This window comes from Trematosphaeria pertusa (genome assembly GCF_010094035.1).
Source record: "Trematosphaeria pertusa strain CBS 122368 unplaced genomic scaffold BU26scaffold_3, whole genome shotgun sequence".
NCBI lineage: Eukaryota > Fungi > Ascomycota > Dothideomycetes > Pleosporales > Trematosphaeriaceae > Trematosphaeria > Trematosphaeria pertusa.
The window spans coordinates 1973693-1997049 of record NW_022987214.1 but is presented as its reverse complement, the minus strand read 5'-3'; the positions used below and the strand labels follow the sequence as shown (position 1 = coordinate 1997049).

Below are 23357 nucleotides of genomic sequence, written 5' to 3'. Positions count from 1 at the left end.
AGCCGCACGCAATGCCTGTGTGCGTGGATTTGAGTGTCCGGCGCGGTGCATCGCAGAGCAGCATCATCCGCGCCGGCCGTCTTGTATGTAGCATTGCGGCCAGAGGTATACTCCAGGCCGGATGTTGTGCGCCTGCCCCGGCAGCAGTGCACGAGCCACCGCCGCCGATGGTCAAACGGCTCCACACTTGCAAGGTTTGCGCGCTGCGATAGGAACGTCGATAAGCACTTTAAACCGTCGTCGACGTCCAATGCCCGCCCGCCGCCCGCCCAATATTCGCGGCAATATCTTTTCTTTTGCAGGCGCCCGCTCGGACGCGCCTCATGCGCGCCCACGGAGCGTGCTGCTCGTCGAATCGGGCATGATTCAGTGACGGGCCCCGGCGCACGGCGGGAACGTGGTCTGTGAGCGCTCGTCGCGCGCACCTATCATGAATTCGAGCAGTCTGCTTTTGCATAAGGCACGGAGAGCCGAGCCTGTTGGAGCGCCCAGCGGCCTGCCATTGGGCCTGTGCGGCCGTGGGCTAGCGATGGGCTGCAGACGGCCAGCATGAGAGGGCTGGCACGGGACGACACTAAACAAAACCAGGTGCTAATGTGTGTGTGGACGCACTCAGCATATGCCCATTGTCCATCACCAGGCGCCGGCCCTCTACTGCGGTCGCCGCAAACTGTACAAAAAGGCCGCTGTTCTCGCCCCCCGGCCGCCCTCTGAGACCCGTGTGCTGCTTGCCTTTTATATTCACTCCTCTCGGGACGCGCAATCGATAAAGGCCCTCAGCGCCCTCGACCCGGCTGCCGTCTTTTATTACCCCGGATCCCCTGCTATCCCAGCGATTGCGTGAGTGTCCGATACAGCTAGCGCTCTTTATCTGGTCGGAGGGGTATTTTCTGCTCACATCCTTCGTTTGCCCCGCCATCTCCAACCATCGACGCTTCACTATCCAGCCCGGCTGCACGACCACGCCTCCCTTGTTACGCACATCCTTCTCCTCCGCCCTACACACAACACACAACACTCACCTGCGCCGCCTGTGCAATCGTCTCCCGGCCCTGAGATCAAATGTTCGTTCCGTCACCTTGCTCCTTGTCGCACACCTCATGGGGCCCGAACGGCTTCATTGCACAATCCTGTCTGCTCTCCCAGGGCGCTTCCCGCTCCCGCTGTTCTGAAGTCATGTTACGAGGCTCTTTGTGTCGCGCGTTTTCTTTCTGTGCGAGTGCGTGAATTGAGACCGTTCAGTGCTCCGTTCGATCAACACCATGTCGAAACTCTTCATTGGGTAAGTCACCAGACCATTCGCCTCAGCTGCAGCACTGACCGAGAGTAGTGGCCTTGCCTGGCATACCGATGACGCCACTCTGCGCCAGAAGTTCGAGGAGTTTGGCCAGGTCGAGGAAGCCGTGAGTGAACCCCCATCGCAACTCTGCACACTGTTCGCTCCGAGGGCCATCCCCCGTCAAGCGACTGCGAAGAGACAGCACAGTCGGTGATCGAAGCTGGTCGCTGTAACATCCACCCTGATTGAGGAGGAAGGACGGTCGGACAAGGCTGACAACGATCCGTTGCGGAAATTTTCACCACGCTAACACTGCAGCAGGTCGTCGTGAAGGATCGCGATACCGGCCGCAGCCGCGGGTTCGGCTTTGTTCGATTTGCGCAAGAATCCGAAGCCGACGCCGCCATGCAGAACATGAACAACGTCGAGTGGGTAGCTTCCTATCCGCCTATAGCGCTCCTCCCCCAACACTTCTACACGCCTATAACAGACTCTCCGTCCTTTCATCCCTCAACCGCACTCGTCTAAGCGATGGAATTCATCTAATTTGCCGCAGGTTCGATGGACGCACGATCCGCGTGGACAAAGCTTCTGATCGTTCCGGAGGCGGTGCCCCCCGAGGCGGCGGCGGTGGCGGAGGCTACGGTCAGTACCGTGGAGGTTACGGCGGCCAGTCAGGTAAGAATCAAGCACATGTCAACCTTGCCCCACGCTAATTCGCTTTGACAGGTTATGGAGGACGTGGCGGTGGCGGTAAGCTCCCAAGTCCACTGGCTTTCTAACAACGTCTAACGACACCAAAGGCTACGGCGGCGGCGGTGGTGCCTCTTGGGGCGCACCACAACAAGGCGGCGGATATCCACCGCGAGGCGGCTATGGCCAGGGATACGGAGGGCAGGAAGGAGGACAACAAGGCGGCGGCGGCCAGTGGTAGACGTCTTCTGCCAGCACTCACCAAGGGTCCATCTCAACCGTCGACCATTGACGGATATGCACGGGACATGATTCACTCTCGGCTCTGCATACACGCTTGGTGATTGCTCGGACTCTTCTAGACTTTGTCTTCATACTCTATCGGACTTTAATTGGCGCTGGCGACTCAATGAGCTTCTACGATTCTTCTGGCAGGTCGGATTGAAGATTGCAACTTGGGTTGGTAACTGATGAGAGGATTGATACCCCTATCTTTGATTCAGGGCGTACTGCTACCACGGTACCTGCGTTTGTGCTTGGTCAAGTTCCTTCATCACTCATTACAAAAATTCATCTCCCGTTTCCCTGTCACGTAAACACATGGAAGGACGTAAGGCATAGCAATGTCCATGCAAATGTCACCATCATTGGCCCCGCCTCTTCCAAATTCTTGAACCACAATCGCAAATTTACACCTCACCCATTATGTTAAGTTCAGGCATCCACCTCAATCCTCCACACAACCAAGGCGAAGTGCGTGTGATTCCCAAGCGGGTAAGATCTGCACACGCTTTTTGTCGACTCGGCTAATCCTCCCCCACACTCGCATAGACCAAAGCAATATCCGCCGACATAGGCGCAATATGGCACTTGTCGTCCAACCCCCGGCGCGTCGAGCTGCAGAGCACGGATAACAAGAAACAGAGCTTGCGAACACGACATGCAATGCACTGTGACGGGTTTCGCATGCCTTCGATCAAAGGCTGCAGAATGGCGCGGTCTGGACAGGACAGGACAGGCACAGTGTACGCTCGGCACACAAAGCGAAATCGCAGAGGGGATCATCGTGCGTGTGAGTGATTTGAGGCGTGCCGCGTCGAGGATACGGACCAATCGCACCGCCACATTCGCATCGTAGCTGCCTGATGCGAAGGATCACCGTGGCTGAGCAAGGCCTCCGATAACCTCAAACTTTAGCTGTGAACACGACGACCCCTCACATCACCTACGTTTCCTACAGCATGAAGACCTTCAGCGACGCGATTGAGCCCCAATTCCCGGAGCGGGACTCGGGATGGGCCGAGAAGAGGGGCGCTCGGTCTCGGGTTCGTTTTCTGGCCACTGCGCTTGCCACTATCTTTATAGTTTGGGGCCTGCAGTTGAGCTTCCCAACGCTGAAGTATCGGATTCGGGAGTGCATGGGGCTGGACGGGGATGAAGCGGTCAGCAGCTCGTTGAAGTCGTTCGATTGGGATGATGTGAGTGGGTTTCAATTGCCCGGCCAATATTGGCGCAAAATTGCCCGCTTTTCTCTAGCTTGTGCCTCAGGTTCCGCAGTTGCAGTTCCTATGGCCCGGGGTGTCTTGAGAGGATACTTGATCTCCTTTCCTTTTCTGTCTGGCTTGGCAATCGATGCATCAAGAGATGGGCTGGATGGGATGAATTGTGCTGCATAGGCACGTGCTTCACCGCCACTTCCTATTTGAGGTGCGCGATTCCACGCCATCCCATTGACCAATCTACAGATAAAAGCAACCGAGTCCCTCGAATTCCATCCGTGCTACGGCCCTTTCGAATGCGCAAAACTTAAGCTGCCTCTCGACTACTTCAACAGCGCCCATCCGGATAGCAGCGTCAGCATCGCCATCGCCAAACTACCGGCCAAAGTCCCTGTCGACGATCCTCGATATGGGGGTCCGGTCCTCATTAACCCTGGTGGCCCTGGAGGCTCTGGGGTAATGACGGCACTTGGAATGGGACACTATCTCCAAACCGTGATCGACGCACACGTACACCCAGACAATGTCGATGACTCTAAAGGAAAGTACTTCGATATACTTGGGTTTGATCCACGCGGTATTGGTTACACGGAACCTGCCGCAATGTGCATTTCAGATGGGGCCGCGGCTTGGTCATGGAGACTCAGGGAGGCCGCTGAAGGTCATCTTGACAGTTCAGATGCGGCACTGGGTCGATTATGGGCTATGACGCATGCCTTCGGTGCCTCTTGCAAAGAAGCTGTCGATGCTGAGGACGAACCCGATATCAAGCAGTTTATGTCGACCGCCTCTGTCGCCCGCGACATGCTTGAGATTGCTGAGAAGCATGCCGAACTCGTCGCAGAGCAGAAGACTCAGCTGCGTTTAGTGGACCGCCCTCACCTCCCGAAGTGCCCCAAATCGGAGATCACCAAATACGAACCTGGTACGGTCAAGCTCCAATACATGGGATTTTCCTACGGAACCTATCTGGGTGCGACTTTTGCGTCGATGTTTCCGGAGCGCGTTGGCCGTTTGTCTCTAGACGGTGTCGTTAATTCGGATGATTACAACAACGCGCTCGGAGAAGGGAGTCTCCGCGATACCGAAAAGGTCATGAAAGCCTTCTATACCTTCTGTCTTCTGTCCGGTCCCGAGAACTGCGCACTGGCCACACCCACGTCCAGCGCCCACGATATCGAGAGACGTGTTCAAAGCATCATCAATTCCCTCTATCACCGCCCCATTGCTGTCAGTTTACCCGACGAGGGTCCGGATCTTCTCACCTACTCCGATGTGAGGTCGCTCATATTCCACTCCTTCTATAGTCCAGCCCTCACCTTCCCGATGATAGCAGAGATCCTTACAGCCATCGAAGCAGGCCAGAGCGCCGTCATCGAACGCCTAGTAGCCGCCTTCCGTAGTGTCCATATCTACACATGCCCAACCACTCTGCCCTTCTACTCCGATACTACTACCTATGCAGTCCTCTGCAGCGACAGCGTGGATCAGACGTCGGTGGATATCGGCGAGATGGAAAAGTACTGGCATGCTCTCGAAAAGTTCTCACCTTCCGCTGGTGCCTATTGGTCGATGCTGAAAATGAAATGCACAGGCTGGAAGATCAAAGCCTCGTACAAGTACACAGGCGAGTTCGGCGGCAACACCAGCCACCCCATCCTCTGGCTCTCGACCACCGCCGATCCGGTAACGCCCCTGCACAGCGCGAGGATCATGTCCAACAGGTTCCCCGGTAGTGTCGTCCTCATACAAGACAGCGCAGGCCACTGCTCGCTCTCCACGCCTACTCCTTGCACCGAAAAGGCCATCCGGGAGTATTTCCAATCCGGATCCCTACCAGACCCCGAACAGGTGTGCATTCCGCCTAAATCGCCGTTGAGCCTCAATTCGACGGACCCGAATTCACCTTTCTATGACCCGAGTCTGGGAGAACGTACATTTCTAGGAGAAGAAGTGTGGTCAGCAGAGGAGGAGGAAGCCGCACGCGGATTGCAGATGTGGGCAGCCGAGAATGAGTGGTTTGGAATGGGGTATGGAAGCGAGAGAATCGGCGGAATGATGAAGAGCTGGCTTGCGCAACAGCACGCATGATGAGGTCTAAACTCGAGCAGGTCATCATCTCCACCCACTGCTGCAGCGTAGATGAGAGGCTGTTTGCATGCGATTATGGACCGGGCTGAAGACGCGTTTGGGTACAACAGCGAGCGATTGAATATACACGAGTTGGGTGGAGAGGAGCTCCTTCTCCTATTGTCTTGTCTCTTTGCTTCGCTTCGTTCCCTTCGAAACGTACGCTATATGCCGCGCTCGCTACTACTGTATATGTACCCATCATCGTCTGTCGTTCACCGTATTTCGCATCGCACATACTATTTACTATATACACATTCGTACGTACATCCTCATGCACATGCCAGAACTAAAAGTTAGTAAGCCTCAACAAACTCAACAGCAAACTCCCCCCAGTCTAGTCCCCACTCGACACACTCAAACGCCATGTACTACATACAATACCTACCTACGTAACAATACACCAAGGCCCCCACGCTCGGATGTCCGATAGGGTTCCACAACAGTTGCCTTAGTTCGTTCGGCCCAATGTACATCCGACTTCGGCCGCTTCCCGACATCGGGCAACGGAACTTTCCTTGGAATGCGGTGGCTGGAAGACGGGGTGGCGAAGATGAATTGCCATGTGTGATGTCGATTTGCGGTTATTGGCGGGTGCTGTTCCGGCCAACCACGAGGGAGCGGTTTTCTGCGGCGCTTTGTACTGGACTGGACTGGTAACTCCGGGGCTGGTGGATGAGGCGCGGTGGTACGGTACGACGTGAGTCAGCGGTTATGGCGGGATGTTTGCAAGTGAGACGGGACAGGGCTTTCTTTCGAAGTCCGATCGATGGATATTAGCGCTAGGGATGGGGATTTTAACTTCCAAATTCCCATAACAGAAGATGGCGTCAAGTTTCTTCGAAGTTCTTTGATTGTTGTTTATGCTTCTTGAGTTGCTGAAGATCATCTTATCTTAAACTCTCGCCGCGCTATAATTGCTCTCCATATCTTTTTTTAGTAGTTGGAGCGCTGTTGGAGAAGAGAAGAAGCAGAACAGCTGGACATCCGCGTTGGCGTTAGCTCTTTTGACTGACAGACCTCATCAAGGCTACCGTCCATGGTTTTCATTTTCTACGCATGGAGGTTTTGGATTATGCATTTCGATCGTACGCCTGGGAAGCATGAAGAAATTGATTTCCACCTTGAAGGCATAAGATTCTGGTGCCGGACATTTTAGTGTCGAAGAGTGATATAACGGCGAAGGAAGGCAGACATGCATTCCCCATCCTCGCGTTGTTTTGTAGAACAAGGCATTACGTGAACAGGGGAAGAGGAGGGAGCAGAGGCATACAACTTCGAAGCGATCACTGCTAGTCATCATAGTCTCTGATTTCACTTTTAGTATCCATCAAGCAGCCGTGTCACTCTTTTCCCCCTTTTCTATCATCTCGATCTGCTTTTCGAGCGCAGTCTCCGACCCACCGTCATCATGGCTTCGGCGAGTACTTTCTGCCTTTCGCAACGGTCCTCGTGGGAGGGAGACGTGTGGCTGTGGCTGTCAAGTATTTGATATCCAATGGGGGACGAGTCATAGTTATTGCCGCGGCGGGCTTTCGGGCGGGAGAGCTCCATTCGTCTCTACCGTAGTTAGTTAGTTGCTGGAGGGGAAGAGCATATAGCTGTACTGTCATTGTTTAGACCCCATTCATGGCTTGTCGACTACTCTCATTTAGTCGTGAAGCAACGCGCGAAGAAGCGGCAGGGAGATCCATGTCAGGGATACGTCGAGGATTTTAGAGTCTCAAAGGGAGAGATTGTTCTAGTGGAGGCAGAAGGACCCAAAGACTTCGAAACAGACATGGCTGGTATGGTGAGCTTCTATCAAGAGGATGCCACGCCGAGACCTCAATAAAGGAGCAGAAAAGTGGGAAAGCCGCAAGCACATATGCGCGCAAGCCAGCAGTTCTAGTCTAATCACTAAGGCTGCGACACCGCCGCTCACATGTGAAACTGGAGAGAAGCTTTTCAGATCTCGTCTCGTTCAAGACAGATAGTGTTCTCGAACGAGAGACGGAAAGGTTCATACAGTCATAGTTGCCCAGTTTTCGTGCGCTATTTGAAAGCCGGCGGACTTCCGGACGCTCACTCATAGTGAACCCTAGTCTGGTTTCTGGTCCGGGACGGGCTCTTCTCATACCGTGCGAGCGTCTTCATTTCTGACGGGAATGGGAGGAGAAGACGCCGCGTTCCATGCGCTCTAGTGCTATTTCCATCCCTCCGGAGGAAGCATCGAAAGGTGGATCGATGTATTTGTCGAGAAACTTCCAGCAACATATCACCGGAGCAAATGGTTTTTGTACAGTGATGCAGGAGAGAAAGTCCTCGTGCAGCATGGCATAAGCGCATCCTTTTTTCTAGCCATGAGGAAATGTGATTGGGTATTTGGTCCGGAGTTGAACATCAGACTGAGGTCGAGCGTGTTTAGGCCAAAGGAGAAGACACGACCATACTTGAGGTGCGTGGGGTCTTGCATGGAAGGGGAAACTTCCAAAAGTTCATGGCGACTCTTGATGCGGTTTCAGCACTCCGTCCGACCCAATGCTGAAGCATTTTGTTTCGAGCGGAATACGTATTGGAAAGGGGAAGGGAGAAGCCATCTCACTCGCAGAGCCCCTTTTATCGCAGCGCAAGTCCAGCATGATGTATCCACAGTATGCATCTCACGCTCTCTGAGAGCGAACATGTCAAGGGCGTCCAGCTTATTGTCGAGCAGGTGTCCCAGCATTCGAAAGATGATCTTTCATTTTGCAATCTGTTGGAGAACGGCGGGAGTGAGGCTGACGTGATTGAGTTTAGTTCCCGCAAAGGACATTCCGGCCCATGTTTGGGATTTCGGTGAGCACGCAGACATGATGGGCATATTCGATATGCTTGTGTTTTAGTCTCCGCGCGGGACGTGCCAGCCCAGGAGTGCGATTTCGAGAGCGCACAGACGTGAGGAGTTCATCCAGATGTTTCGTTGGCGAAAAACGAGCGAAGGACTCCTGAACAGCATAAAGTACCGCCCCGAAGCTTGCTTCTTCCGCATGATTGCGCTTTCTCTTCTTTTTAGTAGATAATGGAAGGGGTAGTGGGAGAAGGAAGGGGGCCCTCCCACTCGCAGAACGCCTTTCTTTCCCAACGCCAGTCCAGCATGACGTGGGTTCTGAGTCGTTTGTGATATTCATGCCTGGCCTCACTTTCCTTGCTTTAGTCTCCCACGCACCATGGTGCACTGCTTCTTCCCAAACTCCATCACTCAGCTGCACGGCCGTTTGGATACTCTGCTCAACATCCCAGAAGCTTCGATTGTCCGCAATTGGAAACCCACCAACACAAGACATGTGTGCGTTCCGTAGGTGTGTTTCGTTACCTCCACTGCTCTCCTAAATCGGCATATGTACGAGTTTTCCCCGGATCTGCAACGTAGTGTCGTTCACTGTCCCTTTCCTAGATCTGCGCCGGCGACTACTTCGCAGGCCGTCTTCCATGGGAGTTGTCGGGGTCAAGTTTTGGAAAAGAAACAATCCAACTAGAAGCGCAGGAATATCTAGCCAGATCAACGCCTTTCAAGACATTGAAGGACTCCTGGACTTCGCTCGCGCATGTGCCTGTTATCTAGCATTTTGGGTACTGGTTTCCGGGACATGAGCGCACTGCTCGGCTGTTTTGTTGGTAGGAATCTGGCACCTGGTCGACCTGGAGTCCGCTCCATATTGCTGCTCGTAGGGGAATTTAGGAGATCCAGTTCTCCATTGCCACCATCTCATTGCGTTTTATCGAGGGAAGGAATGAAGTAAACGTGTAGGGAAAAAGTAGAAGCTCGAGAAAAGGAGCAGCTTAAATACCCCCCAGTCTCCCGCACTTTTTAGTCAGCAAGTGATATCACAGTCACATGCGCAACGCGCACACTAATGCCCATCTCATCTTCGTTTAGATCATTCCATTTCCATACTTAGTATACACGTCCGAAGCCCTCCAGACCGATCCACACCAAAGCATGCCTTCCTCCTCCTTATGGTGCCTCAATTCGTCCTCCCCCTCGACCACGCCGTCCCAAAAGCAAACAGCCCATACGCCGCCAGCAGACTCAAGCCCATCGGCAACGGCTTCTGCGTCTTGAGCGCGCGGGGAATGGAGGACCCGGCGAGGATGATGGAGGCGAGGAGGCCGAGTTCGACGCCGTAAGGGGAGCGGTTGCGGATGCGGAGGCCGCCGAGGATGTACTTTCAGTCTGTTAGTATAATGTTATGGATATGGTGTTGGAGGAGGTGAAGGAAAGGGAGGGGTAGACGTACCAATGTTCCAACCGTAACACCCGCTGCGACTGACGGAATGGAGCCGGTGCGGACGTAGCCTGTGATACCGCCGCCTGCGGTGAGGGCGCCGAGAATGAGACCGATGGTGTCGAGAGGTGCCTGTGGAAGCTGGTTAGCAGTGGGCTATGGGGAGCTTCAGCGGGTATAAATTGTGCGTAAAACTGCTCTGAAACTGCTAGCAAGCCAGACAGCCCGTCCAAAGGCAACGTGTCCGTCTGCATTGAGCGCTGAAGGCCTCCCGGTGTTTGAATGCGCTGTAGCTTGAAGCTCACATACCATTATCGCTGAAAGAGTGCAAGCTGTCGGAGTCCTTTCTCGTTGAATTGATTTCGACCGTAGAGAATTGTCTTTTCGTCGCGATGATCTGTTAACACCGTGATGCAAATCGTCCGAAGTAGCAACAGCAGCGAGAAGTAATCAAAGCAGGCCTGGAGCTGCGGGGAGCTCTCCCACAATACGGAATGCCATCATCGCTCTCCGCAACCCCCGAGCCCCGACCTCCGAACTACATCCCTGTAATCCTTGCGCACAGACCACCATCTCCAATTGCAGCATTCTGGCCTCAAGCTCCAACGACTCTGCAATCCCAATCCCACCGCCTCCACTCCCCGAATACCGCTTTCCACGACCCCAATTGCAGTCTCAACATGGCGCCCAAATCCCGGCACCCCGAAAAATCCGCGACCGCATCGTCCAGCACGCCGGCGAAATCAAGCTCCAAAGGCGGACACGTCGATGCCCACGAGATCGTGCACGGCGTGTGGAGCAAATACGTCGACAAGACGCCGCAGCGGGTGAAGCTGCTCGACAGTTTCATGGCGTTTCTTGTCGTGGTCGGCGCGCTGCAATTTATCTACTGCTGCTTGGTTGGGAACTTTGTACGTCGTCACCCTCGTGCTCATGGTCAAGCATCCACCCTTCCCAACTTGCCCACCCACGAAGAGGCTTCAATGGCCCAGCGGTAGTGCTTTTAGATGGACAATCAGTGCTGACGGGTGAATTATTTCTTTCCAGCCCTTCAACGCCTTCCTCTCCGGCTTCAGCGCAACGGTCGGCCAATTCGTCCTCACCGCCTCGCTCCGCATGCAGACGAACCCCGAGAACAAGGCCGAGTTCGAGAGCATCTCGCACGAGCGCGCGTTCGCGGATTTTGTGTTTGGCTCGTTGATACTGCATTTCTTCTGCATTAACTTTATCAACTGAGCGGGCGGGGAAAGCGGATTACGTGGCTACAGGCAGCTTCAGATATTGAGACCGGAAGAATCAAGACATCGGCTTGGGAGCTTGGGCGTCAAGGAAGGGATCAAAAAATCTTCGTGTGTAATACCTATGATGTTAGGGTTAGGGACATTGAATCTACGGTGGTGATGTTTGAAGAATTCATTTTGCTAGAGAGCTATCTGATGCAGATGCTAAGGATGCCTGTTCGAACAGATGCCCGCCCAATTTGTCGTCATAAGTCGCATGCTGCAGTGAAAAAAAAAATAGGAGAAACGCCAGTAACCCGTACGCCCAGAAGCCACCATCTGCCCTGCCATTCTCTCCTTGCGCGGCCATCATCTTCCCACCACTGACCGAGAGGATCGGACGAGATCCACACCATCCAATTGCCATATCTGACAACAAAATCCCTTCAAAGTCGGCTGTCGCTCGCCTCAATGCCCATTCGAATACCCATTAACCCCGTTCTCCTTCCCCAGTCTAAACTCCTCCTTCACCGCCTCGCCAAACCGCCTAATCCCCTCATCGATCTTCTCCGCCGGCGCCGCCGCATACGTCGCCCTGAAGAACAGCGTATCATGCCTCTCCTCGCTATTAGCATAGAACCAGCTCCCGCGCATAACCAACGCGCCATGCTCAATAACGCGCATAAAAACACTCTCCTCGATCTCCTCAATGCTCTTCTGCGGATAATCCGGATGCCTGGTGAAGTCGACCTGCATCCAATGGAACATGCCGGCCATCGGCGGGCGCCACGAGACGATGGCTTTAGGGAGATATTTTTCGCAGGCAGCGAGGATCACATCGCGCCGCTGTGTGTACTGCAGGCGGATGTAGATCAGCCAGTCGAGGTACCCCGCGTGGCCCCAGTGCTCGTCCAGCAGCTTCCACAGGATCAGCTGCGACATGCCGGCGGGGTTCTGCGTCGACACGTCGGCGTGCTTCTTGTACAGCGCGACCAGCTGCTCGCTCGCCGTGATCCAGCCGACCCTGCTGCCCGGCGAAATCACCTTCGAGAACGAATCCAGCCGCATGACGCGCCCGTCCGTGTCCATGGACAGGAAGCTCGGGACCAGCGATTTCAGGAAGGCGGCGTGCGAGGCGGGCGGCGGGGCGTCGGGCGCGTTGGGCCCCGTGTAGGGCTGCATTTGCAGGAAGTAGTACGGCTCGTCTTCGATGATGTAGATGTCGTGTTTTTGGCAGACGGCGTAGATGGCGCGGCGGCGGGCGGCGCTTTGCGTTGCGCCCGTGGGATTCTGCCCCGTCGGGACGGTGTAGAGGAGGTGTGGTTTGCGGCCGCCGCGGGCGGAGGCGTCCCAGGTGGAGAGGATGGCGTCCATGGCGTCGGGGAGGAGGCCTTCGGCGTCGATGGGGACGCCAGCTAGGCGGACGCCTAGGGGAGCGGCGGTTTCGACGGCGGCGGAGAAAGTGTATTCTTCGGAGAGCATCATGTCGCCGGGTCGGGAGAGCATGCGGAGAGCCATGTCGAGGCCCGACGTGCTTCCGATGCTCATAGTGCAGCGCCAGTCCTCGTAGGGCGGGTCGTGGACGAGCTCCGTGTGCTCCGTGATCCAGCGGAGGAGCTGCGCGGCGCCGGCGCCCTGGCCATAGTTGAAGGCGGTGGAGATATCGAAGATGGACTTGTCGTTTGCGAGGTCGTGTTTCCCGGCTGTGAGGACGACGCCTGAGTCTTTGGTTTCGGCTTCGGAGAAGTGGCCTACGGTGGGCACTTTGAGGGAGAGCTCTTCGAAGGGGAAGTATTCGGAAGACGGGAGGCCGCCGCCGAGAGAGATGATGCCGGGTGTGGAGAGGAATTTTGCTGCTTGCTTCAGGGAGTTGCCTTTGCGGGTTTTGGCTTCGTGCGTGATGTAGTCTAGCAAACTTCTGTTAGCAATTGGTTCGTACAGAATGGCAAGGTCACCTACGATCCCACCGCCGTGCCTTTGGTCTTCCCTCATAGCTCCTCAACCTAAAGTCCTTACTATCCGACGGCGCAGCAACTCCCCACTGTCTTTTATCTGCCTTCTTCCTCCGCCCATAAATTTCATTACTCTTAACGGGCACCGTCAACGGATCCGGAACGGTAACCCCCGACGTATCGGTCACAGCCTCAACCTCAATTGCAGCGGGCGGGGCCATTGTTATCCACGAATAGCCACTCCTGAGTACCTTCAAGACAACAAAGAAGTAATAGTGTGTAGCCTCAGGCGCGGGAAAACCAATGCTTTAAAGTCCCAGAATTCAGGGCACAGTTTTATCACACGCACGCCCTACGTATGTTTATCAATTGGCACAAGAAAATCGGTGTGTCACGGAGTCATGCAGGGACGACGCTTTGTTCTTTGCCCGAAGAGGGTCGGCTAGCCACGGATCAGGCAATCGAGGATCCCGCAGCCGAGCCGCTGCGTGCGCCAAGACGATCGCTGGCAGGGGCGGCGCGCCCTCCGATAGTATTCCGAGTAGCAGAAGACATGCGGAGTGCATGCAAGAGGATCTTCTACTCCGCAATTGCTGTTATCTGTTAAGAAGGTTTACTCCGAAGAGGGGGGGTCCTTACTTGTGGAAACGCCCTGCAGCAATCGACTGCTGCGGGGAAGTTGCGGGTTTGCCCGCCGGGAAGATGCAGAAGAGTGATGTAAACTGTAGACGTTAAGCCGATATTTCTGCTCAGCGGACCTGAAAACACGGTAGCAAACTCTTCAGGCCACTCAACATAACGTAAGAGGTTGAGCCCATGTGACGCTGGTTGGAAACAATTGAGGGACCACAAAGCCGCGAACAACCGTTTCGAACAGACATTATCCTCTTCGATGCTAACCCGCCGACCTACTATTACTTCAACAACCGGTATCCGAAAACTCATCTGGACCTACTCCTGGTCCTTTTGGAGGTATGCAAAATTTGCGACGCAATGAAAATTTTTGAAGGCCTCAAAACATGCAGTAAGAATATGCAACCCCGAGCCCCAATGCAAAACCAGACCCCTTGGAAATGCCGTCAAGCTGAAGAAGAGAAATCCTCACCGCACATTAATCAAAACATAAGGCTCAAGGTTGGGAAAAGAGCGAAAACAAGAGATGCAAGCGACGAAATCCAGAATACAATCGAGTGCTCACATGACCAGGCAATTCTCATCTTTGCCTCCCTTCTTGAGCTTCGATTTGTCGTTGTTCGGAAGTTGGGTCTGACCCGATGCAGCCGCCTGGATGATGGCAAGGCGCTGCTTTGCTCTTTCGTCTCCGTGGTCGGCGGCTTTGACATACCAGACGTTTGCTTCGAGGGGGTCGCGCCGGCAGCCAATGCCCATTTCTGTGAAATAGCCACACGCATATTCTGCCTTTGGAAGGCCTTCAAAGGTCAGCACATATATGTTGGCCTACAGTGGACATGCCACTTACCATGCTCCGCAGCTCGCTTGGCCCACTCATACGCCTCATTCTCGTCCTTCTCGAGAACGGGCTCGGCGCCCACCATATACCACGCGCAGAGGTTCATCATGGCTTCCGGGATGTCAGCTTGGGCAGCACAATTGTAGTAGTGTACCGATAGCGCGGCATCCTTGGGGCAGCGAAGGTAGCCGTGCTCGTAAGCTTCTCCCAGCTTCAATGCCGCTTGTGGGTGGCCCAGTTCGGCGGCTTGAGTGAAGAGCTGCACTGCATAGATTTCATCCTTGAAGATGTCGTCGCCGTATCCGGTCTCGTGCAACAGACCTAGCTCGTATGGGGCGCTGTTATACTGATAATCCGCCGACTCGGTTGCTCGTTTAAGCCACTTCACGCCTTCTCTGTATCGGTTTTGGAGGCCCATGTCGCCGGTCAGACAGGCCTTGCCCAGGCGTGTCGCTGCGCCTGGATGGTTCTTCGATGCTGCGGCGCGGTAGAACTGCACGGCTTTGGCATAGTCCTTTCGGCACCCCCACCCGAACTCGTAGCAAAGCGCCGCACGGTACCCCGATTCCGCGTGGCCGTGTTTGCTGGCAGCGATAAAGAGCGGGAATGCTCGGTCGTAGTCGGGCTTGTCCTTGTTAAAGAGGCCTGAGGCGTAACCGTCTGCAAGGTAATACTGTGCGAATGGGTAACTCCGGTCGGCTAGCCGCTGGAGAATCTGTCGTGCTTCCCGGAGCATCTCCGCCGGCGTCAAGCCATAGCTGTCGATCGAAGGATCCGACGCCATAATTTCCCGTGCAACTTGTACCATGAAAAGAGCAAACTCGTACTGCACAGCATTGTCCTGGGTCTTCTTCACATTCGCCCTGTACATTTCAAGCGTCTTCTTCGTATCAAGAAGCGATGCATTTTCGCCGACCGCATGTCGAAGCGCGGAGTTGCCTAGATTCGCTGAGGGTGCGATTTGCTGGTTGTAGGGCAGGTTCAGGAGGTCGACGTAGGAAGACGGCCTGCTTTCGGGAGATCGACGGTTTCCGGACAGTTGCCGTGCATAACTAACTTGTGAACCATTGGACGACGGAGAGCCTCCCACGGACAGGTGGGGCGAATGCGTGCTACCTCGAGCATTCAGCTCGGAACCCAATGTATATGCGGAACTGGGTCTCGGAAGCGTGGTGCGGGGTACTTGTAGCGGGCCGTCGAAGCCAAAGTTGAAATTGTTGCGGTGCCCACTGCTGTCACTTCTGGCAGAATGTTGCGACTCAGCGCTGGGCGAATGTACGACTTCACGCGGCGAGACTGCATGGGGCGGAGGCGTGGGCTGCAGGTGGTACAAGGCAGGCTGATACTGCTCGCCGGGGCTGTATACTGCGAGGTCAGGTTCGTCTTGCAGGTCTGCATTGTCCATTTCCGCTGCGTGCGAATACCGTGCGTTGTACGTGCTGTTGCTGATGTTCAGCTGTCGAATAGGAATGTCTCTCGTCACCGGTATCGCGTTCCCTGAGTCTCTGTTCGCCATCATATCCGGCGTTTCCCGCGACGGCGTTCTCGAATGCCCAATTGAACTAGGTGCAAGCGACGAACCCGACTGCCTCGATTCACGCCCTCCCGCCGCCGTGTCCTCATGCTCGTTGATGCTGAATGATGGAATGGCAGGCTGTGCAGCTCCCGGAACTGGCTTGCGTCGGAGGGAGTGTGTGCGGCTCTCTGTGCTCGACCGGCTCGACCGGTCTGAGTCGAACTGCGGCTGCGGCCTCGATATTGCGGCGTCGTGGGGAATTGGCGGTAGAGCCCTGCTTGGTGCTGCTGGAGCAGATTCGGTCATGGCAGCGTGTATGCCGGAGACGTCTCGTCGGGCTTTGCGCTCCCTCTTCTGCGCTTTTTATATGCCCAGGTTCACTGACTCGTCGGAGCACGGCGGGGTCGCAGGGTCGGCCGGGGGTGATGTTCGACGACCGGAAGAGAAGCAGGGGAGCTATACGTTCATCGAGAGGCGCAGAATGAAGGCCTGGGTTCACTACTTGTCAGCCATCGGTGCCTGCGCTCTGCGACGAGGAAATACGGTGATAGAAATTCTTTGGCAGGGGGATGCGCGCCGCGCCTGCATATGAAGATCACCCTGTTGATGCAGGGACTGGGGAGGGAACTCACGACGAACGCAACGATGGAAGCAGCTTACAGCTGGCGACCACTAAAGGTAGACGGAAGACTCTCGGTGCAGTGCTGGCGCAGATGTTTAAGCAGCGTATATGGTCCGCTCTGGCATGCGGCGGAAGGGGTCGGCAGCTGATGCACTGTACGACACTTTAGCACCCCACACCGCCGATGCAGCGCGCTCCTTTTCAGAGTACGTAAGTCGAAACGTGCGTATCGGGCGGAGTCCGGCAGCTTTGCTTATTAGGCAGCGAGTACCTATTGTGTGACCCTCAAAGACAGCCCCAGATCGAAGACTAAATCGGATGTGTCCAGCGTGGCGTCCAAGCTAAGTACGACATTCAACCGCCATCGATGGAAGCAAGTAGAGTGCGAATCGTGGGCAGCAGGCAGCGGCTGAAGTATTTCACTATTTGCGAGCGCATTGATATTTTTATGCGAATCGCAGCTGTGGACTGAGCGCTCGCGGCGTTTGAGACAAGCAACGGAACAGGAACGTGGCGCATCTCGCCATCTCGAGCGCCGAAAAGTCGTCTTGGGGGCCTTCGTCACCGCCAGGCTGGCTGGTAGGAATGTCTGCTTTCGCCCTGGCTTCCGCGGCCAGTTTGTGAGTCGAGAGGTAGGGGGGAATGCGAGCGCAAGCCACCCATGCTTCGATCTCGGAAGTGGGAGGTGACATGTTGCATATGCGGGGATCCATGGATGCGTCGAGACACGCTCGTCTACTTCAGACTGCGTGGAGAAGTTTAGCCGCAATTTATGCCAACTTTCTTTCAACCTCAGCGGTTTCAATCCGGGCTGCAGACTGATGAAGTTGCGTGTAGCTTGCGGATGGCACCATGCCGAGAGCAAATGTACCCTACCGGTACTTCCTGGCTGGCATGTGTCAGAGACGACTAGGAGATCAGGGTCCACCATGCCTAGTGTCGCACAAATGAAGAAGCCGGTAGTGTATTAGGTATTCATTAGGGCTAGACGCAGCGTGATCGTTCCTTTCGAGACGCAGGGGCAGCTGAAGTGTCCCGATGCGGAACTTCGCGTGGTCACGTGGAACCATCTTGCCGGGAACAGTTCTTTCCTGAAGCTGTAATATACCTGCACAAGCTACCTAGGTAACAATCTGCTAACAAGTCCGGCATCTGAGCCTCGAGCACTGTATATGCGCGGTACTATTAGTTTACGGAGTTAAACAAGTCGGAGTGACACCTTGCTGGATGGAGGCCTAGAGCCTTCAGGACGAACTGCACAGTATTGTACGAGCAAGGATACCACTTCGAATTATTCCACCGTGTAAGCTTATTAGCAGTATGGGGCCCCCAAAGGATTCCCGCAGAACGCAATATAGCTGCATGCAAACGCACGAAATACGGGAAGGTGTCGCAGTCTATCGGTCAGCGCGCCAATGGAGGCAAACGTCCACGGGCGTGGCAGTGCTGCACCGTCCAGCTTGGTCGAAATTAAAGAGCCGTGATGGCAACAAGCTTTCTGAAATGACAATGTCCATGAGTTGAGAGCATACGGTTTCATCGTCCACGGGGTAAATAGAGGTGTTGAATTTGAGGACGCGGCGATCCGGGTACTTCCTCGAGGCTGCGGCGCTGCAGGGAAGCGGCGGCTTCGTCCCCGCGTGAAGGCCCTGGTAGCGAGCGCGGGCTGTTGTGACAGCCTCACCCAGAACTCACGCCCGGCGCATTTCGTCGCAGGCCGGACGAACCTCACGACTCACTCTCGCATGCCCAGGTGTGCTTCAACGGGTCATAGAGCGCTCTTCGCCAGACAAAATCGAATTCGAGGCGTCCGCCACGCCGTGTTGGCTAACCGTTTCTGTGGAGACAGAAATAGTTCGAGGGGCGCGCATCCTTTCGCTGGGGCGGCGCTGCTATTCGCTCTCAGCCGGACTCAGTCGTCCAGGGGCTCTCCTGCTGCTCCCACACCCCATCATCCACGGTTGGTTTCCGTCGCAACCTGCGACTGCGCCTGTTTTCTCAGTCCCTCGTTTGACCCGGCGATCCACTCGTTACTGCCGCCGATAGCTTATGCATTCTGCCGTCACATTCGCTGAAACCACCCTTCGAGAGCCGCAACTGCCTGTACAAACATTGCCAGCAGTGCTGTCCCAAGGCCGGACATCTGCGGCCCCCTCAAGCACGACAAGGCTTGCGCTCTGGAGACCCGCCCTATATTCTTCGCGCGACCGTCGCTCTTCCAGCGTAGGGCGGCTGTTCCCGTTATAAATGTGCGGGCTCGTCTCTCGGCTGTGGAACGCAAACTAACAGCATTCCAGCGGCACCATGTCTCTGCCCCAGCGACCAGACGCCTCGTCGCCCAAACGAGACCAGCGCCATGTTTTTCGAGAATCACCCTCGCGCCGACGACGACCCTCCGATCTCGAGAACAGACGATCGCACGACCGCACCCCAAGCAAACCCGGAGCCTCCCACTCGTACTCGAAGCCGCTGCCCTCGCCAGGCACACCGGTGCCCATGGATAGAGATCCCATGATGGCTCCACAGCGCGCTCCGGGGGCGCAGGATCTGGGGAGGAAACGAAGCCTGGTTCGCCCCGAGCGACAGCGCATAGATCCAAATCACCCCAACTATCACTACCGAAAGCATGCGCAAAAGATGGCCGTGCATCCCTCGACGACCGGAAATGACCCTATAAGGGAGGACTACCTGGAGGCGGAGACTGTCAGTTCGGATAGCACCGACCTCAAACCCCCTCATTTACGCAACGCATCCGGCGGGGGATACAATGACAAGCAAGCTCCGCTGGACGACGACACTCCCAAACCGCAGCGGCGGCTGACACGCAGCAAGACGATGAAGAAGCTAGAGGAGCAGCGACAGAAGGAGAAGGATGCCATGCGGCCGCCTAGCCTATGGAACGTATATTGCGCCATAATCACATTCTGGGTCCCGGACGCCGTACTGCGATGCTTCGGAAAGCCACAGAAGGCCCAGCAGCGGGCATGGCGGGAAAAAGTCGGGCTTCTCAGCATCATCGTCATCATCTGCGCCGCTGTCGGATTCCTCACATTTGGATTCACCCAGACTGTTTGCCCCAACGGGGGAGGCGTGCGGTTGAGGGTAAACAAAGTCGATCGTGGCTTCCTGATTGTGCACGGCAAAGCCTACGATCTCGCTCGTTCCACACATCCACTTGCCCGCGGGATTCCTGAAGGCGCCAACGTCCTCTTTGATCTACCCGAGAAGCACGGCGGTCAAGATGCTAGTTTCCTGTTCCAGAATGTCAACGGAGCCTGCAAAGGGCTCATCACCGCTGCAGAAGACTCCGACGTGCCCACAGATTCAAATGGTGGTTTGGGTTGGTATTTCCCCTGCCAACTCTTCAACCAGGACGGCTCCACAAAGCCCAATCTCACGATCCCCTACTACCTTGGCTACCAATGTCATACCTCGGATAACGCTCGCAGGGCGTTCTATGGACTCAAGAGCGCGGGCGATGTGTACTTCACCTGGGATGACATCAGAAACAGCTCTCGCAATCTGATGGTGTGGGGCGGCGATGTGCTGGATTTGGATCTTCTGAACTGGTTCAACAAGTCCCAGGTCGCAGTCCCCGACCTATTCGACCGGATTCAAAAGAACCCGGCCGTAAGGGGTGTGGATGTAACCCGCACTTTCTCTTCGAGCTACGAGAAGCAGGTCGCCAGGTGCTTCACCCAAACCATCAAGGTCGGTTCCATCGATACCGAGAGCATTGGCTGCATTGCATCCAAGGTCGTTCTCTATGTCTCTCTGGTATTCATTCTGGCCATCGTCGTAGCCAAGTTCATGCTTGCCTTGGCCTTCCAATGGTTTATTAGCCGGAAATTCGGAGCAGCAAAGACTTCATTAGGAAAGACCGACTCGAAGCAGCGAAAGCAACAGATCGAGGAGTGGAGCGACGATATTTATCGTCCACCGCCAAAACTTATGGACCCTGCCGGAGCTGACAGGTCTAACAAGCGTGGCAGTATATTGCCTTCGACCTCAAGGTTTACCAGCCCGTATGCTATGGAAAAGTCAGCAAAGAGTCGGGCCCCGCCCACTACCATGACCAGCCAAAGCGCTTCGTCTCGCCTTCTTTCCTCATCCCATGGCGGTGGCGGCATGTACAGACAGCTCAATACCAGCCACGGAACTCTTCCAACCTACGACGGGAAGCCATCAGTTCAGGAGAGCCGATCAAGCTTGTTGCTATCAGGGACTACCGAGCAGAACCGCTACTCTAGCGTCATGGGTGAAGTGGAGGGCCCCGGTCCGGCTGGTTTTATCCACGAAGCCGTCGTTCCCCAGCCTCCTCCGGAATGGCAGCCTTTCGGTTATCCATTGGCTCACGCTATCTGCTTGGTCACCGCCTACTCTGAAGGTGCGGAGGGCATTCGAACAACAATTGACTCTATCGCCACCACCGATTATCCTAACAGCCATAAGCTCATCTTGGTTATCTGCGACGGCATGATCAAAGGCAAAGGTGAAGACTTGACTACTCCCGAAATATGCCTCGGCATGATGAAGGACCACGCAGTGCTACCACACGAGGTCGAGGCCTTCTCGTATGTCGCGGTCGCAAGCGGCTCCAAGCGACACAACATGGCCAAAGTCTACTCTGGCTTCTACGATTATGGCGAGGACACCCGCATTCCCACCGAGAAGCAGCAACGTGTTCCAATGATGGTCGTTGTCAAGTGCGGAACCCCCGATGAGGCTAAAAAGTCGAAGCCCGGCAACCGTGGCAAGCGAGACAGCCAGATCATCCTCATGTCGTTCTTGCAGAAGGTCATGTTTGACGAGCGTATGACGGAGCTCGAGTTTGAGATGTTTAACGGTATCTGGAAAATTACTGGCATCTCTCCCGACTTTTACGAGGTGGTGCTCATGGTGGATGCGGACACGAAAGTCTTCCCAGACAGTTTGACGCACATGATCTCCGCCATGGTCAAAGATCCGGAGATCATGGGCCTCTGCGGCGAAACGAAGATTGCCAATAAGCGTGAGTCGTGGGTGTCTATGATCCAGGTGTTTGAGTAAGTGTTCCTTTAAGGTTTTACGATCGCGCCACTGACAGCGGCAGGTATTTCATTTCTCACCACTTGTCCAAGTCGTTTGAGTCCGTCTTCGGCGGTGTCACATGTCTCCCAGGGTGCTTCTGCATGTACCGCATCAAGGCTCCTAAAGGCGGTCAGAACTACTGGGTTCCTATCCTGGCCAACCCGGACGTTGTGGAGCACTACTCCGAGAACGTGGTCGACACGTTGCACAAAAAGAACCTGCTCTTGCTAGGCGAGGATCGATACCTGTCGACGCTGATGCTGAAGACGTTCCCCAAGCGAAAGCAGGTCTTTGTGCCTCAAGCCGTCTGCAAAACCACGGTACCCGAAAAGTTCAGCGTCCTCCTGTCACAGCGCAGGCGATGGATCAATAGTACGGTCCACAATCTGATGGAGCTGGTGCTGGTACGAGATCTGTGTGGCACCTTCTGCTTCAGCATGCAGTTCGTCGTGTTCATTGAGCTTGTCGGAACCCTGGTCCTGCCCGCCGCCATCGCTTTCACATTCTACCTGAGTAAGCCCGCCGTTCTCTTCCGAAAAGCCAGGGTGCGCTGACTTTATTTAGTTGCGATCTCCATCAAAGCCGCCGTCCTGCATACCGAGGCGCCTGTTATTCCACTTGTGCTGCTGGCGCTCATTTTAGGTTTGCCAGCCGTGCTCATCGTCGTGACGGCCCATCGATGGTCCTATGTTGCCTGGATGTTTGTCTACCTGCTGTCGCTGCCCGTCTGGAACTTCGTGCTTCCGGCGTATGCGTACTGGAAGTTTGACGACTTCAGCTGGGGCGACACGCGCAAGACGGCGGGCGAGAAAACGAAGAAGGCCGGCCTCGAGTATGAGGGCGAGTTCGACAGCAGCAAGATCACGATGAAGCGGTGGCATGATTTCGAAGCAGGTAAGCGCTCACCCTCCCCTCAGTCCTCGTCGGTTCTGTGAAGAAACCTCAGCCGCTGACTTACGCGCCTGCAGAACGGAGACTTAAGGCACCAAGCACTGCCGGTGGCGGCGGATGGTCGCAGCAGACCACGACATCGGCTGGAGGGTGGCCTCCTCCGCTGCCTACTCAGCAGCAGTAGGGATTCGACTCGTACTATGATAATTGATTTCCGCAGTTGTGGCGTCGTGTAGGATGAAAAGCCGTAAAAGATTGCATTGTTTGTGTTACGCTGGGGTGACGGTTCTTACTGCATCGTCGCTAGGGTTCTTGCATTCTCGTGGAGCGTCTGGAGCAGCGTTCGGGAGCTTATCCCTTTTTCTATCTCACAGGTTCGCGTCTGTAGATGTTGGGCATGTACAGCGGCCATTTAGTAGCTAGTCATAGTGGTAATATTCATATTTTGATGCTGGTGCATGCGGTCTTTGTCACGGATGCATGTATGAGGCGATCAGCGATGCCAGCTCCAACTCAACTCCGGAATATAACCCCTAAAGGACTTCACGGGGTAAAAACATGCCCGTCTTATCCCCTTGCCCTGTCGCCTGAATTTCCGCAGCGAGCGAACATGGCAGCATTTGTACGCCTGAGCCATAGTTCAAGGCGCACAGAATCAGAAACGGGGCCTCCTCGCCGGCCCCGTGTGACTGTCCTTGCCCCCGACAGCTGCGGCACTACTGCGCTTCGCTCTCGAAACGGACGTGACAATTCGCTTCCTGACGCTT

The 23357-nt window shown here is 55.3% G+C and overlaps 10 protein-coding genes across 10 annotated transcripts; 5 read left to right on the top strand and 5 right to left on the bottom strand.

Annotated features, from left to right (window-relative positions):
* The first annotated feature begins 934 nt into the window (after positions 1–934).
* BU26DRAFT_515836 (RNA-binding domain-containing protein) lies at positions 935–2624 on the top strand. The gene is made up of 6 exons (XM_033828177.1): positions 935–1282; positions 1331–1403; positions 1601–1707; positions 1836–1957; positions 2009–2032; positions 2083–2624. The coding sequence occupies exons 1-6, from the start codon at positions 1263–1265 to the stop codon at positions 2211–2213; spliced, it is 477 nt and encodes a 158-aa protein (XP_033688489.1). The 5' UTR covers positions 935–1262; the 3' UTR covers positions 2214–2624.
* A 288-nt stretch (positions 2625–2912) lies between these two features.
* Positions 2913–5562, top strand: BU26DRAFT_501655 (uncharacterized protein; the record flags this gene model as incomplete). Its single annotated transcript, XM_033826583.1, has 3 exons — positions 2913–3044; positions 3220–3450; positions 3718–5562. 3 exons carry the CDS (start codon positions 2913–2915, stop codon positions 5560–5562), a joined length of 2208 nt encoding a protein of 735 aa, XP_033688488.1.
* A 4025-nt stretch (positions 5563–9587) lies between these two features.
* On the bottom strand, positions 9588–9956 carry BU26DRAFT_419800 (putative UPF0136 membrane protein; the record flags this gene model as incomplete). The annotated part of the gene is made up of 2 exons (XM_033823325.1): positions 9588–9788; positions 9861–9956. Coding segments are annotated over 2 exons (297 nt in total), but the record flags the coding sequence as incomplete, so codon positions are not given.
* A 498-nt stretch (positions 9957–10454) lies between these two features.
* Positions 10455–11305, top strand: BU26DRAFT_515832 (defender against death DAD protein). Its single transcript, XM_033828176.1, has 2 exons — positions 10455–10759; positions 10896–11305. The coding sequence occupies exons 1-2, from the start codon at positions 10529–10531 to the stop codon at positions 11082–11084; spliced, it is 420 nt and encodes a 139-aa protein (XP_033688486.1). The 5' UTR covers positions 10455–10528; the 3' UTR covers positions 11085–11305.
* A 190-nt stretch (positions 11306–11495) lies between these two features.
* Positions 11496–13351, bottom strand: BU26DRAFT_223902 (PLP-dependent transferase). Its single transcript, XM_033820787.1, has 2 exons — positions 13028–13351; positions 11496–12975 (listed from the first exon to the last, which is right to left on the bottom strand). The coding sequence occupies exons 1-2, from the start codon at positions 13239–13241 to the stop codon at positions 11537–11539; spliced, it is 1653 nt and encodes a 550-aa protein (XP_033688485.1). The 5' UTR covers positions 13242–13351; the 3' UTR covers positions 11496–11536.
* On the bottom strand, positions 13116–14089 carry BU26DRAFT_223935 (uncharacterized protein). Its single transcript, XM_033820789.1, has 2 exons — positions 13660–14089; positions 13116–13613 (listed from the first exon to the last, which is right to left on the bottom strand). The coding sequence occupies exons 1-2, from the start codon at positions 13963–13965 to the stop codon at positions 13386–13388; spliced, it is 534 nt and encodes a 177-aa protein (XP_033688484.1). The 5' UTR covers positions 13966–14089; the 3' UTR covers positions 13116–13385.
* BU26DRAFT_223915 (HCP-like protein) lies at positions 13751–16444 on the bottom strand. The gene is made up of 2 exons (XM_033820788.1): positions 14501–16444; positions 13751–14450 (listed from the first exon to the last, which is right to left on the bottom strand). The coding sequence occupies exons 1-2, from the start codon at positions 16311–16313 to the stop codon at positions 14215–14217; spliced, it is 2049 nt and encodes a 682-aa protein (XP_033688483.1). The 5' UTR covers positions 16314–16444; the 3' UTR covers positions 13751–14214.
* On the bottom strand, positions 16445–17560 carry BU26DRAFT_588483 (uncharacterized protein; the record flags this gene model as incomplete). Its single annotated transcript, XM_033834714.1, has 1 exon — positions 16445–17560. One exon carries the CDS (start codon positions 17558–17560, stop codon positions 16901–16903), a length of 660 nt encoding a protein of 219 aa, XP_033688482.1. The 3' UTR covers positions 16445–16900.
* A 704-nt stretch (positions 17561–18264) lies between these two features.
* On the top strand, positions 18265–18819 carry BU26DRAFT_223783 (uncharacterized protein). The gene has a single exon (XM_033820786.1). It carries the CDS (start codon positions 18375–18377, stop codon positions 18702–18704), a length of 330 nt encoding a protein of 109 aa, XP_033688481.1. The 5' UTR covers positions 18265–18374; the 3' UTR covers positions 18705–18819.
* A 114-nt stretch (positions 18820–18933) lies between these two features.
* BU26DRAFT_528644 (glycosyltransferase family 2 protein) lies at positions 18934–22774 on the top strand (the record flags this gene model as incomplete). The annotated part of the gene is made up of 4 exons (XM_033830862.1): positions 18934–21674; positions 21722–22212; positions 22264–22593; positions 22668–22774. 4 exons carry the CDS (start codon positions 18934–18936, stop codon positions 22772–22774), a joined length of 3669 nt encoding a protein of 1222 aa, XP_033688480.1.
* Positions 22775–23357: the final 583 nt, after the last annotated feature.

Coding starts and splice junctions, on each gene's coding strand:
- BU26DRAFT_223935 (XM_033820789.1), bottom strand. CDS start 13,965: ATGAGTTTTCGGATACCGGTTGTTGAAGTAATAGTAGGTCGGCGGGTT. Junction 13,614..13,659: donor GCTGCAGGGCGTTTCCACAA/GTAAGGACCCCC, acceptor AACAGATAACAG/CAATTGCGGAGTAGAAGATC.
- BU26DRAFT_515832 (XM_033828176.1), top strand. CDS start 10,529: ATGGCGCCCAAATCCCGGCACCCCGAAAAATCCGCGACCGCATCGTCC. Junction 10,760..10,895: donor GCTGCTTGGTTGGGAACTTT/GTACGTCGTCAC, acceptor ATTTCTTTCCAG/CCCTTCAACGCCTTCCTCTC.
- BU26DRAFT_223902 (XM_033820787.1), bottom strand. CDS start 13,241: ATGGCCCCGCCCGCTGCAATTGAGGTTGAGGCTGTGACCGATACGTCG. Junction 12,976..13,027: donor AAAGGCACGGCGGTGGGATC/GTAGGTGACCTT, acceptor GAAGTTTGCTAG/ACTACATCACGCACGAAGCC.
- BU26DRAFT_515836 (XM_033828177.1), top strand. CDS start 1,263: ATGTCGAAACTCTTCATTGG. Junction 1,708..1,835: donor CAGAACATGAACAACGTCGA/GTGGGTAGCTTC, acceptor AATTTGCCGCAG/GTTCGATGGACGCACGATCC. Junction 2,033..2,082: donor TGGAGGACGTGGCGGTGGCG/GTAAGCTCCCAA, acceptor ACGACACCAAAG/GCTACGGCGGCGGCGGTGGT.
- BU26DRAFT_223783 (XM_033820786.1), top strand. CDS start 18,375: ATGCCCAGGTGTGCTTCAACGGGTCATAGAGCGCTCTTCGCCAGACAA.
- BU26DRAFT_223915 (XM_033820788.1), bottom strand. CDS start 16,313: ATGACCGAATCTGCTCCAGCAGCACCAAGCAGGGCTCTACCGCCAATT. Junction 14,451..14,500: donor CAAGCGAGCTGCGGAGCATG/GTAAGTGGCATG, acceptor TGACCTTTGAAG/GCCTTCCAAAGGCAGAATAT.